The sequence below is a fragment of the Giraffa tippelskirchi genome, chromosome 6 (genome assembly GCF_054371585.1).
Source record: "Giraffa tippelskirchi isolate mGirTip1 chromosome 6, T2T-mGirTip1v1.2.pri, whole genome shotgun sequence".
Lineage (NCBI taxonomy): Eukaryota > Metazoa > Chordata > Mammalia > Artiodactyla > Giraffidae > Giraffa > Giraffa tippelskirchi.
Genome location: NC_137280.1, coordinates 98,015,431 through 98,030,292, shown reverse-complemented (window position 1 = coordinate 98,030,292; position 14,862 = coordinate 98,015,431). Strand labels below are relative to the sequence as shown.

General features: G+C 39.5%; 1 protein-coding gene across 15 annotated transcripts in view; it reads left to right on the top strand.

Moving 5' to 3' along the window:
- Positions 1-14,862, top strand: part of RAD50 (RAD50 double strand break repair protein) — a 259,106-nt gene that overhangs the window by 185,808 nt on the left and 58,436 nt on the right. For 10 of the 15 annotated variants that reach the window (XR_014056630.1, XR_014056631.1, XR_014056629.1 and 7 more), the window contains 3 exons: positions 2,949-3,100; positions 8,990-9,175; positions 9,512-9,716. Coding sequence is in view for 9 of the 15 variants with exons in the window: in XM_081500068.1 (XP_081356194.1) it covers positions 2,949-3,100; positions 8,990-9,175; positions 9,512-9,716 (543 nt within the window). In the remaining 6 variants the exon portion in view is untranslated. Of the gene's footprint in view, positions 1-2,948; positions 3,101-8,989; positions 9,180-9,511; positions 9,717-14,862 lie in introns of all 15 variants that reach the window. The other 5 variants (XR_014056633.1, XR_014056634.1, XR_014056632.1 and 2 more) reach the window with 1 other exon arrangement.

The window sequence follows — 14,862 nt, the reverse complement described above, 5'->3', positions numbered from 1 at the left end:
GATTCTTCTTTTCTTTAGAGATTTAAAGAAGATCTCTCAATATTTCCTTTAATATAGATTTAGTAGTGCTGTATTCTTTTAGTTTATGCATGTCTGAGAAATTCTTTATCTCTTCTTCTATTCTAAATGATAATCTTGCTGGGTAGAGTATTTTAGGTTGTGAATTTTTCCCTTTCAAGACTTTGACTGTATCTTGCCACTCCATTCTGGCCTGTAATGTTTCTGTACAGTTGATAAACCTTATGAGGGTTCCTTATAATTAAATCTTTTTTTCTTTCTGCCTTAAGAATTTTCTCTTTAACTTTTGCGATTTTTATATAATGTGTCTTGGTGTAGATCTGTTTGGGTTTATCTTATTTGGGACCTCCTGTGCTTCCTGTTAGGGCTTCCCAGATGGCTCAGTGAGTAAAGAATCCACCTGCAATGCAAGAGTCAGAGGAGACGTGAGTTTAGTCTCTGGGTTGGGAAGATCCCCTGGAGGAGAGCATGGCAACCCACTCCGGTATTCTTGCCTTGAGAATCCATGGACAGAGCAGGATATCTGTTTCCTTTTATAGGTTTGGGAAGTTTTCAGCCATGATTACTTCAGATAATTTTAGACCCGCTTCTGGTAGCCATCTTATTGGTGGATTTGCATGCCTTATACTATCCCATAGGTCTCTTATATTGCTTTCATTTTTTTCATATGACTTTCTATCTGCTGTCCTGATTGAGTGATTTCCATTATTTTGTCTTCCAGGTCACTTATTCGCTATTCTGCATTGTTTATTCTGCTGTTCATTGGTTTTAGCTCAGCTTTTATCCCTGCATATGAATTTTCTAATCGTTCTTGGTTCTTTGTACTCCTTTATTTCTTTTTACAGTAGTCTGCATTTCTGTAGATAACCTTTCTTAATTCCTTCAGTATTTTCATTACCTCCTTTTTGAAGTTGATGTTTATTAAAAGAGGTCTGTTTCATTGTTCTTTTGGGGGATTTCTCTTGGTCTTTTAATTGAGAATGGTTCTTCTGCTTCTTCATTTTACTTATGCTTCTTACTCTGAGTTTAGGAAAACTAGTTATATACTGTGGCCTTCGAGGGCTGTTTATATGTGGGGTTGTCCCTTTGTAGCTTGTATAGGATTAATACATTTGGTATGAGGACGCTTTCTAGTATGGATGCCTAGAGACTCTTTCTTCAGTGGGTACTGGTTTTTTATCCCCTTGATGGGAGTGTGCAGATGCAGGAGCTTATTGCCCAGTCCTGAGGTTCGCAGTGGTGGCCCAGGGGCACCCCTGGGGCATACGATGGGAGCAGGGGTGGCTCGTGACTATTCCTGGAGCCTGCACAGGCAGCAGCAGGGGGTTGTGACTGCTCTTGGGTTCTGGGAGGGAGGTGGCAGGGGCTTGCAACCATTCTTAATGTCTGGAATGGAAGTGGTGGGGGCTAAAGAGCACTAGAAGCCCATGCTGCAGGCAGTGTCCTGTCTGCTACTAGTATGCCCACTGGGGAAAAGGCTGCAGTCTGGGTCCTGCCCCTCTTCTCATTTCACCCCCTAAACAATGGCAGCTAGCCTCTAAGGTCGCCCAGGCTTCCTCTGAGTTGAGCTCAGACTGGATTCCAGCCCCATGCTCCAGGCTGTTTCCACAGGGCCAACTGCAGTTCTCTTTGGTTCTGATCTATGAAGCCTGACTGTCAGCACTCAGTCCCTATCCACACCAGCAGGAAAGCATCTCAGGCTAGGGATTGCAGGGTGGCAGCACCGACTGTCTGTGCAGTTGTCCCTCTGGCCTGACTATACAAACCAGCTGCATATTCTTCTCTGAGACTCAGAAACTCCGCTTACGTCCTGGCCAATCTCCCTGCCAGTGAGGGAAATTCACAGGGTTCAGGAATGTTTCCTCTTTCATGGTTCCCTTCCACAGGTGCAGGTCCCATCCTGATTCCTTTCTCTCTTTCTTTTTGTTCTTTTTTCCTACCTGGTTATGTGGAGATTTTCTTAACCTTTCAGAAGTCTGAGGTCTTCTGCCAGCTTTACAATAGATACTCTGTGAGAATCATTCTACATGTAGGTTTATTTTTGATGTGTTTGTGGGAGAAGGTAAACTTCAAGTCCTACTACTCTTCCATCCTGATGGCTCCCCTGTATGTCTTTTTTGGAGAAATGTCTAGTTAGATTTTCTGTCCATTTTCTGATTGGGTTGTTTGTTGATAGTGAGCTGTGTGAGCTGTTTGTATATTTTGGAGGTTAATCCCTTGTCAATCACATTATTTGCAAATATTTTCTCCCATTCTGTGGGATGAATTTTCCTTTTGTTTATGATTTCCTTTGCTCTGCAAAAGGTTTGAGGTTTAATTAGGTTCCATTTGTTTGTTTTTGTTTTGATTAGTCTAGGAGGTGGCCCTAAAAAGATACTGCTGTGATTTATGTCAGATTGTTATGCAACAGTTTTCCTCCAAGAGTATTATAGTATCCAATCATAGAGATAGATCTTTGATCCATTTTGAGTTCATTTTTGTGTATGGTATTAGAGAATGTTCTAATCTCAGTCTTTTACATGTCACACACGAGTTTTCCCAGTACCACTTATTAAAGAGACAGCCTTTTCTCCATCATATATTCTTGCCTCATTGTTATAGATTGATTGACCATTGGTTCGTGGGTTTATTTCTGATCTTCCTAGCCTGTTCGATTGATCTGTAAGTTGTCTTTGTGTCATTATGTACTGTGTTGATTACTGTAGCTTTATAGTATAGTCTGAAGTCAGGGAGCCTTAATCCTCCAGCTGTTTTTCTTTCTCAATATTCTTTGGTTATTTGTGGTCCGGCTATATTTTGATTAGCATATAATAATCTCATTCTTTTTTTTTTCATTTTTGATAAGTAAATTTGCTTGAATATTTTCTTTTCAGAAGTAATATTCTGATACTTATTAAGGTAGCATGATTTTCCTCTTTTTACCTTCAAAGGTTGCTCAAGAAACAGATGTTAGAGCCCAGATTCGTCTACAGTTTCGTGATGTCAATGGAGAACTTGTGGCTGTGCAGAGATCTATGCTTTGTACTCAGAAAAGCAAAAAGACAGAATTTAAAACCTTGGAAGGAGTCATTACTAGAACAAAGTAGGTGTTTATTTTATATTTGAATGTCTGATCCTTTTTGTCTTTTGGTCTATAAACCTGTATGTTTCTCTTCTACATTTTAAGTTTATTTTAAGGGAACTTATTAATTATTTTTTTGCTTTTTAAAACTATTTCAACATAACTATGCTTACAGAAATACACTCATATGGGTTAATAGAATACACAATTTGGACTAAAAACCTGGTACATGGTTTGCTTGAAAAAAAAAAAGACCAAAGGATTTCTAGTCTGGTTTTTTAATCTATTAAAAATGGAATTTACTAGTGTTTTAACAGACATTACCTTTAAACCTGTTTTAGTTTCTTAGCACAACTGAGCAGAAAATAGAGTTTCATCCTATCTCTACACTTGCACAGCCTTATCCACTATCATCATTTAATTTTTTATTTGATACTATTTATCACTTAAACAGAGCGATCCCATTAAAGATTTAGTAATAATGTTCCATTCCTTTGAGTAATTTATGGACAGTTGCTGAATTGAGGGCAATGGCAGTCCGCTCCAGTACTTTTGCCTGGAGAATCCCATGAACGGAGGAGCCTGGTGGGCTGTAGTCCATGGGATTGCTAAGAGTCAGACATGACTGAGTGACTTCACTTTCACTTTTCACTTGCATGCATTGGAGAAGGAAATGGCAACCCACTCCACTGTTCTTGCCTGCAGAATCCCAGGGACTGCAGAGCCTGGTAGGCTGCCTTCTATGGGGTCATAGAGTCGGGCACGACTGATGCGACTTAGCAACAGTAGCAGCAGCTGAACTGAAGGTGCATAATCACTCAAATATAGATTGAATGAGTGAAAAGTGCTAGTAATCATGTCTATAGGGAAAGATGAGGTAAGCAGACAGGTAGGAAAGCATATTAGTTTGTCCCTTTCAGCTGTTGTCATTCTGTTAAGGGCAGGTATCATCTTGTAATGGGTTTGGATGTTGGAATTAGGCTGCCCTGAATTCAAAGCTTTATCCTTACTGAGCAATATCATCTTATCCCTTTCATTTATTAATTTGTTAAACTAATTAAATAATCTATTAACCAGTAGTGTGTAGCACCTATTATGTGCTAGAGATGGTGGCTTTTTTTTTTTTTATAAATAAATTTATTTTAGTTGGGGGCTAATTACTTTACAATATTGTAGTAATTTTTGCCATACATTGACATGAATCAGCCATGGGTTTACATGTGTTCCACTTCCTGGACCCCCCTCCCACCTCCCTCCCCATCCCATCCCTCTGGGTCATCCCATTGCCCCAGTCCTGAGCATTTGAGGCAGTGGCTTTTAAACACACTCAGGTCTCGCCCACATTCTCTGGTTTCATTTCACTTCAGTCACAGTCTGTCTTCACCTTCCCCTTTATGGTCAGTTTTTTCAGAAGAGTTATTGATACTCACTATCTCCATTTGTTCACTTCCTCCTGACTCCTTCTCTTGCCCAATTTTGTATTGAAGCAGCTACAACTGTCACAACCTCTGTATTAATTAGAATAATGCTATTCAGTTCAGTTCAGTCACTCAGTCGTGTCCGACTCTTTGCCACCCCATGAATCACAGCACACCAGGCCTCCCTGTCCATCACCAACTCCTGGAGTTTACCCAAACCCATGTCCATCGAGTCGGTGATGCCATCCAACCATCTCATCCTGTCATCCCCTTTTCCTCCTGCCCCCAATCCTTCCCAGCATTAGGGTCTTTTCCAGTGAGTCAACTCTTCGCATGAGGTGGCCAAAGTATTGGAGTTTCAGCTTCAACATTAGTCCTTCCAGTGAACACCCAGGACTGATCTCCTTTAGGATGGACTGGTTGGATCTCCTTGCAGTCCAAGGGACTCTCAGAGTCTTCTCCAACACCACAGTTCAAAAGCATCAATTCTGCAGTGCTCAGCTTTCTTCACCGTCCAACTTTCACATCCATACATGACCACTGGAAGAACCATAGCCTTGACTAGACAGACCTTTGTTGGCAAAGTAATGTACTGCTTTTAAATATGCTATCTAGGTTGGTCATAACCTTCTTTCCAAGGAGTAAGCATCTTTTAATTTCATGGCAGCAGTCACCATCAGCATTGATTTTGGAGCCCAAAAAAATAAAGTCTGACACTGTTTCCATGGTTTCCCCATCTACTTCCCATGAAGTGATGGGACCAGATGCCATGATCTTAGTTTTCTGAACATTGAGCTTTAAGCCAACTTTTTCACTCTCCTCTTTCACTTTCATCAAGAGGCTCTTTAGTTCTTCTTCACTTTCTGCCATAAGGGTGGTGTCATCTGCATAATGCTATTACTTTACCAAATAGACCTTGCAGTGAGTCTCTATTTTTTTAATTTATAAAATATGGCTTCATTATCACTGTAGATATCTTCAGTTCAGTCAGTTCAGTCGCTCAGTTGTGTCTGACTCTTTGCAACCCCATGAATCGCAGCACGACAGGCCTCCCTGTCCATCACCAACTCCCAGAGTTTACCCAAACCCATGTCCATCGAGTTGGTGATGTCATCCAACCATCTCATCCTCTGTCGTTCCCTTCTCCTCCTGCCCTCAATCCTTCCCAGCATTAGGGTCTTTTCCAGTGAGTCAACTCGTGGCATGAGGTGGCCAAAGTATTGGAGTTTCAGCTTCAACATCAGTCCTTCCAATGAATACCCAGGACTGGTCTCCTTTAGGGTGGACTGGTTGGATCTCCTTGCAGTCCAAGGGACTCTCAAGAGTCTTCTCCAACACCATAGTTCAGAAGCATCAATTCTTTGGCACTCAGCTTTCTTCACCATCTAACTCTCACATCAATACATGACCACTGGAAAAACCATAGCCTTGACTAGACGGACGTTTGTTGGCAAAGTAATGTCTCTGCTTTTAAATAGGCTATCTAGGTTGGTCATAACCTTCCTTCCAAGGAGTAAGCGTCTTTTAATTTCATGGCTGTAGTCACCATCAGCATTGATTTTGGAGCCCAAAAAACTAAAGTCTGATGTTGTTTGCACTGTTGCCCCGTTTATTTCCCATAAAGTGATGGTACCAGATGCCATGATCTTAGTTTTCTGAATGTTGAGCTTTAAGCCAACTTTTTCACTCTCCTTTTTCACTTTCATCAAGAGGCTCTTTAGTTCTTCATTTTCTACCATAAGGGTGGTGTCATCTGTGTATCTGAGGTTATTGATATTTCTCCTGGCAATTTTGATTCCAGCTTATGTTTCTTCCAGCCCAGCGTTTCTCATAATGTACTCTGCATATAAGTTAAATAAGCAGGGTAACAATATACAGCCTTGACGTACTCCTTTTCCTATTTGGAACCAGTCTGTTGTTCCATGTCCAGTTCTAACTGTTGCTTCCTGACCTGCATACAGGTTTCTTAAGAGACAGGTCAGATGGTCTGGTATTCTCATCTCTTTCAGAATTTTCCACAGTTTATTGTTATCCGCACAGTCAAAGGCTTTGGCATAGTCAATAAAGCAGAAATAGATGTTTTCCTGGAACTCTCTTGCTTTTTCAATGATCCAGCGGGTGCTGGCAATTTGATCTCTGGTTCCTCTGCCTTTTCTAAAACCAGCTTGAACATCTGGAAGTTCACGGTTCACGTATTGCTGAAGCCTGGCTTGGAGAATTTTGAGCATTACTTTACTAGCGTGTGAGATGAGTGCAATTGTGCAGTAGTTAGAGCATTCTTTGGCATTGCCTTTCTTTGGATTGGAATGAAAACTGACCTTTTCCAGTCCTGTGGCCACTGCTGAGTTTTCCAGATTTGGTGGAATATTGAGTGTAGCACTTTCACAGCATCATCTTTGAGGATTTGAAATAGCTCAACTGGAATTCCATCACCTCCACTAGCTTTGTTCGTAGTAATGCTTTCTACGGCCCACTTGACTTCACATTCCAAGATGTCTGGCTCTAGGTGAGTGATCACACCATCGTGATTATCTGGGTTGTGAAGATCTTTTTTGTACAGTTCTTCTGTGTATTCTTGCCACCTCTTCTTAATATCTTCTGCTTCTGTTAGGTCCATACCATTTCTGTCCTTTATCGAGCCCCTCTTTGCATGAAATGTTCCCTTGGTATCTCTGATTTTCTTGAAGTGATGTCTAGTCTTTCCCATTCTGTTGTTTTCCTCTATTTCTTTGCATTAATCGCTGAGGAAGGCTTTCTTATCTCTCCTTGCTATTCTTGGGAACTCTGCATTCAGATGGGAATATCTTTCCTTTTCTCCTTTGCTTTTTGCTTCTCTTCTTTTCCTAGCTATTTGTAAGGCCTCCTCAGACAGCCGTTTTGCTTTTTTGCATTTCTTTTCCATGGGGATGGTCCTGATCCCTGTCTCCTGTACAGTGTCACAAACCTCTGTCCATAGTTCATCAGGCACTCTGTCTATCAGATTTAGTCCCTTAAATCTATTTCTCACTTCCACTCTGTAATCATCAAGGATTTGATTTAGGTCATACCTGAATGGTCTAGTGGTTTTCCCTACTTTCTTCAATTTAAGTCTGAATTTGGCAATAAGGAGGTCATGATCTGATCCACAGTCCGCTCCCAGTCTTGTTTTTGCACAGCTGCAAAGAATATAATCAGTCTGATTTCGGTGTTGACCATCTGGTGATGACCATGTGTAGAGTCTTCTTTTGTGTTGTTGGAAGAGGGAGTTTGCTATGACCAGTGCGTTCTCTTGGCAAAACTCTTATTAGCCTTTGCCCTGCTTCATTTTGTACTCCAAGGCAAATTTGCCTGTTACGCCAGGTGTTTCCTGACTTCCTACTTTTGCATTCCAGTCCCCTATAATGAAAAGGACATCTCTTTTGGGTGTTAGTTCTAAAAGGTCTGTAGGTCTTCATAGAACCATTCAAGTTCAGCTTCTTCAGCGTTACTGATCAGGGCATAGACTTGGATTACCTTGATATTGAATGGTTTGCCTTGGAAACGAACAGAGATCATTCTGTCGTTTTTGAGATTGCATCCAAGTACTGCATTTTGGACTCTTTTGTTGACCATGATGGCTACTCCATTTCTTCTAAAGGATTCTTGCCCACAGTAGTAGATATAATGGTCATCTGAGGTAAATTCACCCATTCCAGTCCATCTTAGTTCACTCATTCCTAGAATGTTGACATTCACTCTTGCCATCTCCTGTTTGACCACTTCCAATTTGCCTTGATTCATGGACCTAACATTCCAGGTTCCTATGCAGTATTGCTCTTTACAGCATGGGACTTTGCTTCTATCACCAGTCACATCCACAGCTGGGTATTGTTTTTGCTTTGACTTCATCCCATCAGACTTTCTGGAGTTATTTCTCCACTGATCTCCAGTAGCATATTGGGCACCTACCGACCTGGGGAGTTCATCTTTCAGTGTCCTATCTTTTTGCCTTTTCATACTGTTCATACCCTAGAACTTAGGTCTGTTAATTAAGAATCTTCCTAGGATTTATTTGGATGGGCATCACTAAGGTTTGCCTCTACACTCCTTTTATTGTGTCTTTTACTAAACAGTCCCTTATCTAATCGGCACAATATCAATGTTTTTTTAAGTACCTTTGCCTCTCTGTTGTGTATCATCATGCTTTATTCTTTTGAATCTGTTATTTTCCTTATTTTAAAATTTTAAGGATGGAAGATAGTTTATTTTCCTTTATGTATTGCCTATAAATGTTTTCCAACTACTTAAAAAAACAGTTCTAGCACCTGTTCCCCTACCACCCTGTTTTACATATTTTTTCATTTCACTTTTACATACTGAAATATTTGAGAGTTGTACTTTTTAGTATTAGAAGGCCATTCACTGGGGATGGATGAAGAGGCTTTTTTGTAAGTATGGGCATGAAGAATTAATTAACAGACTAGATACAATTGGATGCCATTTTACATAAATTCTTGATTTTCCTTTTTTGCAGGCATGGTGAAAAGGTCAGTCTCAGCTCCAAGTGTGCAGAAATTGACCGAGAGATGATAAGTTCTCTTGGGGTTTCCAAATCTGTGCTAAATAATGTTATTTTCTGTCACCAAGAAGATTCTAATTGGCCTTTAAGTGAAGGAAAGGCTTTGAAGCAAAAATTTGATGAGATTTTTTCAGCAACAAGGTTTGTAACATGTAATTAGATTTTGTAGTCCATTAAGTTATTGAGCCAGAATTGCAATTTGGATGCTTCTTTTTCTAAACAGAAAGTCAGCAGTTATACCACTTATCCAGTGGAAACCAATGGGCATATTTCCTTTCAGTTTTCTTTTTTTGCATCTTTATTCACCTGGTTGACAGAATATATGTAACATTTGTACTTACTATTATGTCATAAACATTTTCTGAGTTATTAAAAACTCTTTGTAAATGTTATCTTAATGACTGTATAATATCCATTGTTTGAATATACTATAGTATGCTTACCAAGAAATTTGATTTTTATTTAATATCTTCAAAGGTACATAAAAGCCTTGGAAACACTTCGGCAGGTCCGGCAGACACAAGGTCAGAAAGTAAAAGAATGTCAAACAGAACTAAAATACCTGAAGCAAAACAAAGAAAAAGCTTGTGAGATTCGTGATCAGATTACTAGTAAGGAAGCCCAGTTAACATCCTCAAGGGAAATTGTCAAATCCTATGAGAATGAACTTGATCCATTGAAGGTAATTTGATCTCTTGTATGCTGAGGAGAAGGTCACCATTTATCTATCTCTTACCCTAAAAGTACTTATTTTTCTGTGAATGGTGTGTGTATTTCTTGAAAAAATGATCAGAGACTATATGTTTTGGTTATAATGTCTTAGGTCTATGTTAAGATAGTCTTAAAGTTGCCTGAATATCTTGCATTTGAGAGTAAACAAATTTGTAGTATTATATTAAATGAGTCATGTCACTAGTTTTTAACAGTGTAATGACTCAACCTTACAGTTCTGTATTCTTAAGGTTATTTTTTTAATCATTTATTTATTTATGGTTGCACTGAGTCTGTTGCTGCATGCAGGCTCTCGCTGCTGTGAGCAAGGGCTACTTTTTGTTGCAGTGCACAGGCTTCTCATTGTGGTCGCTTCTCTTGTTGCGGAACACAGGCTGTAGGTGCATGGGCTTCAGTAGTTGCAGCATGCAGACTCAGTAGTTGTGGCTCATGGGCTGTAGGGCAGGTAGGCTTCAGTAGTTGTGGCTGTGGGCTCAGTAGTTGCAGCTCTCAGGCCCTGGAGCACAGGCTCTGTAGTTGTGGTGCGTGGGCTTATTTACTCCATGGCATGTGGGATCTTCCTGGACCAGGGATTGAACGTGTCCCCTGCATTGGCAGGTGAATTCCCAATCACTCTACCACCAAGGAAGTCCAAAAGACTTCTTTCTTTGCAATTTTTATAATTTGTAGGATGTTCTTGACATTGTGCAAAATTTGAAATTGATGTGTAGCATGTTGATATATTTACAAATGAGTTAGGTTTCTGAATTCTGTGATTTGTAAGCAAGACTTTAACAGAATCCTGTTCATTCATTTCACAAACATGCATTAAATGTTTCCAGTGTGTCAGGGTATACTGTGTTTGGAGCTACAGGTACAAAGAGAACGACAGTAGTGTCCTTTCCATTTAAGGTATTACTGGTCTAAAAGAACATTTTTTAAAATGACTTTTTAAAGTAGCAGATAGAGGAAAGTTAAAAAAAAATTTTTGTTAATTATTGATTTGGTTTTTTTAAAACTCTCTTATAAATACTGGTATAGATATTTGAATTGTAATCTGAAAATAGCTTGGTTTTCTGTCCCAGTGCCTATTGACGTGAATGCATCCTTTAGTGAGTATTTATTGTTTTGTACATAGCACTGTGCTAGGTACTCTTGAGGATTGTTGTTGTTGATCAGTCGCTAAGTCATGTCTAACTCTCTTCGACCCCATAAAATGCAGCATGCCAGGCTTCTCTGTCCATCATATCTCCCTGAGTTTGCTCAAGCTCATGTCCGTTGAGCCAGTGATACCATCCAGCCTCTCATCCTCTGTCACCTCCTTCTTCTCTTGTCCTCAGTTTTTCCCAGCATCAGGGTTTTTTCCCATGAGTCAGATCTTCGCATCAGGTGGCCAAAGTATTGGAGCTTCAGTTTCAGCTTCAGTCCTTCCAGTGAAAATTCAGGGTTGATTTCCTTTAGGATTGACTGATTTAACCTCCTTGCTATTCAAAGGACTCTCAAGAGTCTTCTCCAGCACCACAGTTCGAAAGCATCCATTCTTTGGTGCTCAGTCTTCTTTATAGACCAGCTCTCACATTCATATATGACTACTGGGAAAACCATAGCTTTGACTATACAGACCTTTGTTGGCAAACTGATGTCTTTGCTTTAAAACACTGTCTAGGTTTGACATAGCTATTGTTCCAAGGAGCAGGTGTCTTTTAATTTCGTGGCTGCAGTCACTGTCCGCATTGATTTTGGAGCCCTGTTCTCTTGAGGATAGGGAAGCCAAAGACTTAGACTTTGTTTTTAGTGATCTAATAGTCTAGTTGGAGAAATAAAGAATATATTTTGAAAGATAGGATTACAAAGAAGTAAAATGAAGAACTGTAGCAATGTGAATGGTATAGTTTAAACATAGGTTCTTCTAAGAGCTTGAAGATGGTGATTGTGGCACAATTGAGAAACGGAAAGAAAACAGATAAATGGGACTTCATCAAAACAAAAAACTTTTGTTCAGCAAACTATACCATCAAGAATGCAAAAAGACCACACAGAATGGGAGAGAATATTTGCAAGTTACATATGTGACAAGGAACTTATATCTGGAGTATATAAAGAATCCTTGTTGTTGTTTAGTCGTTAGGTTGTGTCCAACTCTTTTGCAACCCTTTGGACTGTAGCCCACCAAGCTCCTCTGTCCATGATATTTCCTAGGCAAGAATACTGGAGTGAGTTGTCATTTCCTTTTCCAAAGGATCTTCCTGACCCAGGGATCAAACCCACACCTCCTACATTGGCAGGCAGACTTCACTGAGCCACTAGGGAAGCCCCAGCCAAGATAATATTAATGCTGCCACAGCAAAGTGAAAACACTGATGGAAGCTGACAAGTTTCTGGGAAGTAGAAACTCCTCTGTTACAGTAACAGAGGTATTCCTGTTTTTTGCCATTAAGAATTAATCCAGTTCTCTTTGTTAGACTGCTCAATGTATTTTCTGAATACAGTTTTTTCCCCGCAATTGATATGAATGATCACATTCATGAAGGACTTTCTGTATGCCCAGTCACTGATCAGAATGCTTTAAAACATATTATACAAGCCCTGTGGTAACCCTGTGAAGTTTTTCAGACAAGAAAACTGAGGCACAGGTATGCCTACTGGAAGTAAGGGGTAAACCTAGGATTTAATTCCAGGCCTCTCTAATTCCTAAACCCATACTTTTCTTCTTTGGTCAGATTTATCAAAATATAATTTACTTTTAATCAAATCCACACTTTTGAAATTACTATTTGATGAGTTTGGACAAACGCATACAGTAGTATTACTACTACTAGTACAGTCAATATATGGAAACTTTCCATCACCCCCAAAAGTTCTTTCAAGTCTGTTTGTAGCCAGTCTGCTACCTCCACTCCCGGCCTTTGGTAGTCATTAATTTGTTTTGTGTTTTGCCTTTTCCAGAATGCCACATCAGTGGAATCATGCATTATGTAGCTTTTGTGTCTGACTATTAGCATAATACTTTAAAATCTATCTGTGTTGTTGCATGTTTGAGTAGTTCATTCCTTTTTATTGCTGAGGATATTCCATTGTAAGGATATATTGCAGTTCATCTGTTCCTTTGTTGATGGACATTAGGTTGTTAACAGCTTTTAGCTATTACAAATGAAACTACTATAAACTTCTGTGTAGAGGTCTTTGTTTGGAGATACGTTTTCATTTCTCTTGGGTAACTTCCTCAGAGTGGATTGTTAGGTTATATATTAAGTGTATGTTTTACCTTAGTTGCCAAACTGTTTTTCAAAGTGTCACTTTGGTAGTCCCACAACAATGTTTAAGAGTGTAGTTGTGCTTCATCCGTATCAGCACTTAGTGTTACTGTTTTTTATTTTAGCCATTAAAATAAATGTGTGATTGCTGCTGCTGTTGTTGTTCAGTCGCTTAGTCCTGTCCAACTTTTTGCAACCCCACAGACTACAGGATGACAGGCTTCCCTGTCCTTCACTATCTCCCATAGTTTGCTCACATTCATGTCCATTGAGTTGGTGATGCCATCCAACCATCTCATCCTCTGTTGCCCTCATCTCCCTTTGCCCTCAGCCTTTCCAAGCATCAGGGTCTTTTCCAGTGAGTCGGCTCTTCTCAGGTGACCAAAGTATTGGAGCTTCAACTTCAGCATCAGTACTTCCAGTGAATATTCAGGGTTGATTTCCTTTAGGATTGACTGATTTGATCTTGCTGTCCAAAGGACTTTAAGAGTCTTCTCTAGCACCATAGTTGAAAAGCATCAATTCTTTGATGCTCATCCTTCTTTATGGTCCAACTCTCACATCCATACATGACTGCTGGAAAAACCATAGCTTTGACTAAATGGACTTTGTCACCAAAGTGATGTCTCTGCTTTTTAATATGCTGTCTAGTTAATCATAGCTTTTCTTCCAAGGAGATTTTTACTTCATCAAAATTAACATTTTCTTATAGTTTTTGCTTTTTGTTTCCTATGTAGGAAATCTTTGCCTGACCCAAGGTCACGAAAATTTTCTTCTTGAAGTTTTATAGTCTGAGTTCTTATATTTAAGTATATTTCAGGTTAATTTTTTAATACGGTATGAGGTGAGGTTGAGATTTACTTCTTTACATAGATGTCCAATCATTCCAGCTCCCAGAGCCTATAGTCTTAATTGATATACCACCTTGCCTCCCAGTGTCATCTCCCATTTTTAAGTATGGGACTTTATACAAGTCCTCTGAGTCTCCTACTGTACTTAGCATGTACAGCCACACTTTGCTTTATTGTGCTTTGTAGATAACTGCTTTTTTTTTAATTGATTTTTTGTAGTAACTCTATGTCAAGCAAGTGTGTTGGTGTCATTTTTCCAACAGCGTTTGCTCATTTTGGAAGACAGCTGTGCTCACCACTGTATCACCAATGCCGTTTGCTCACTTTGTGTCTCTGTGTCACATTTTGGTAATTCTTGGAATATTTCAAGCTTTTTCATTGTTATATTATTATGGTATTTTGTAATAAATGATCTTTGGTGTTACTACTGTAATTGTTTTGGGGTGCCACAAACCATACCCATTTAAGACAGCAAATTTTATTGTTGTACTTCATTAAATTTCTTTTTTTAAGACAGCACATTTAATTTATAAATGTTGTATATGTTCTTACTGCTCTACCAACTGTCCATTCCCCTTTCTCCCTCTTCTTCTGAGACACCCATTATTGAAATTAGACCAGTTATTAACCCTATAAGGGCCCCTCACATCTTCAAGAGACAGGAAGAGTCACACATCTCTCACTTTAAATCAAAAGCTAACAATGATTAAGGTCAGTGAGGAAGGCATATCAAAAGCCATCCAGGCCAAAAGCTGGGTTTCATATGTCAAATGGTTAGCCAGCTTGTGAATGCAAAGGAAGAAGTTCTTGAAGGAAATTAAAAGTGTGTTACTCCAGTGAACTCATAAATGATAAGAAAGTGAAACAGCATTATTGCTGATGTGGAGATTTTAGTGGTCTGGATAGAAAATCAAACCAGCCACAACATTCCCTTAAGTGAAAGCCTCATCCAGAGCCAGGTCCTAACTCTCTTCAATTCTGTGAAGGCTGAGAGAGGTAAGGACGCTGCAGA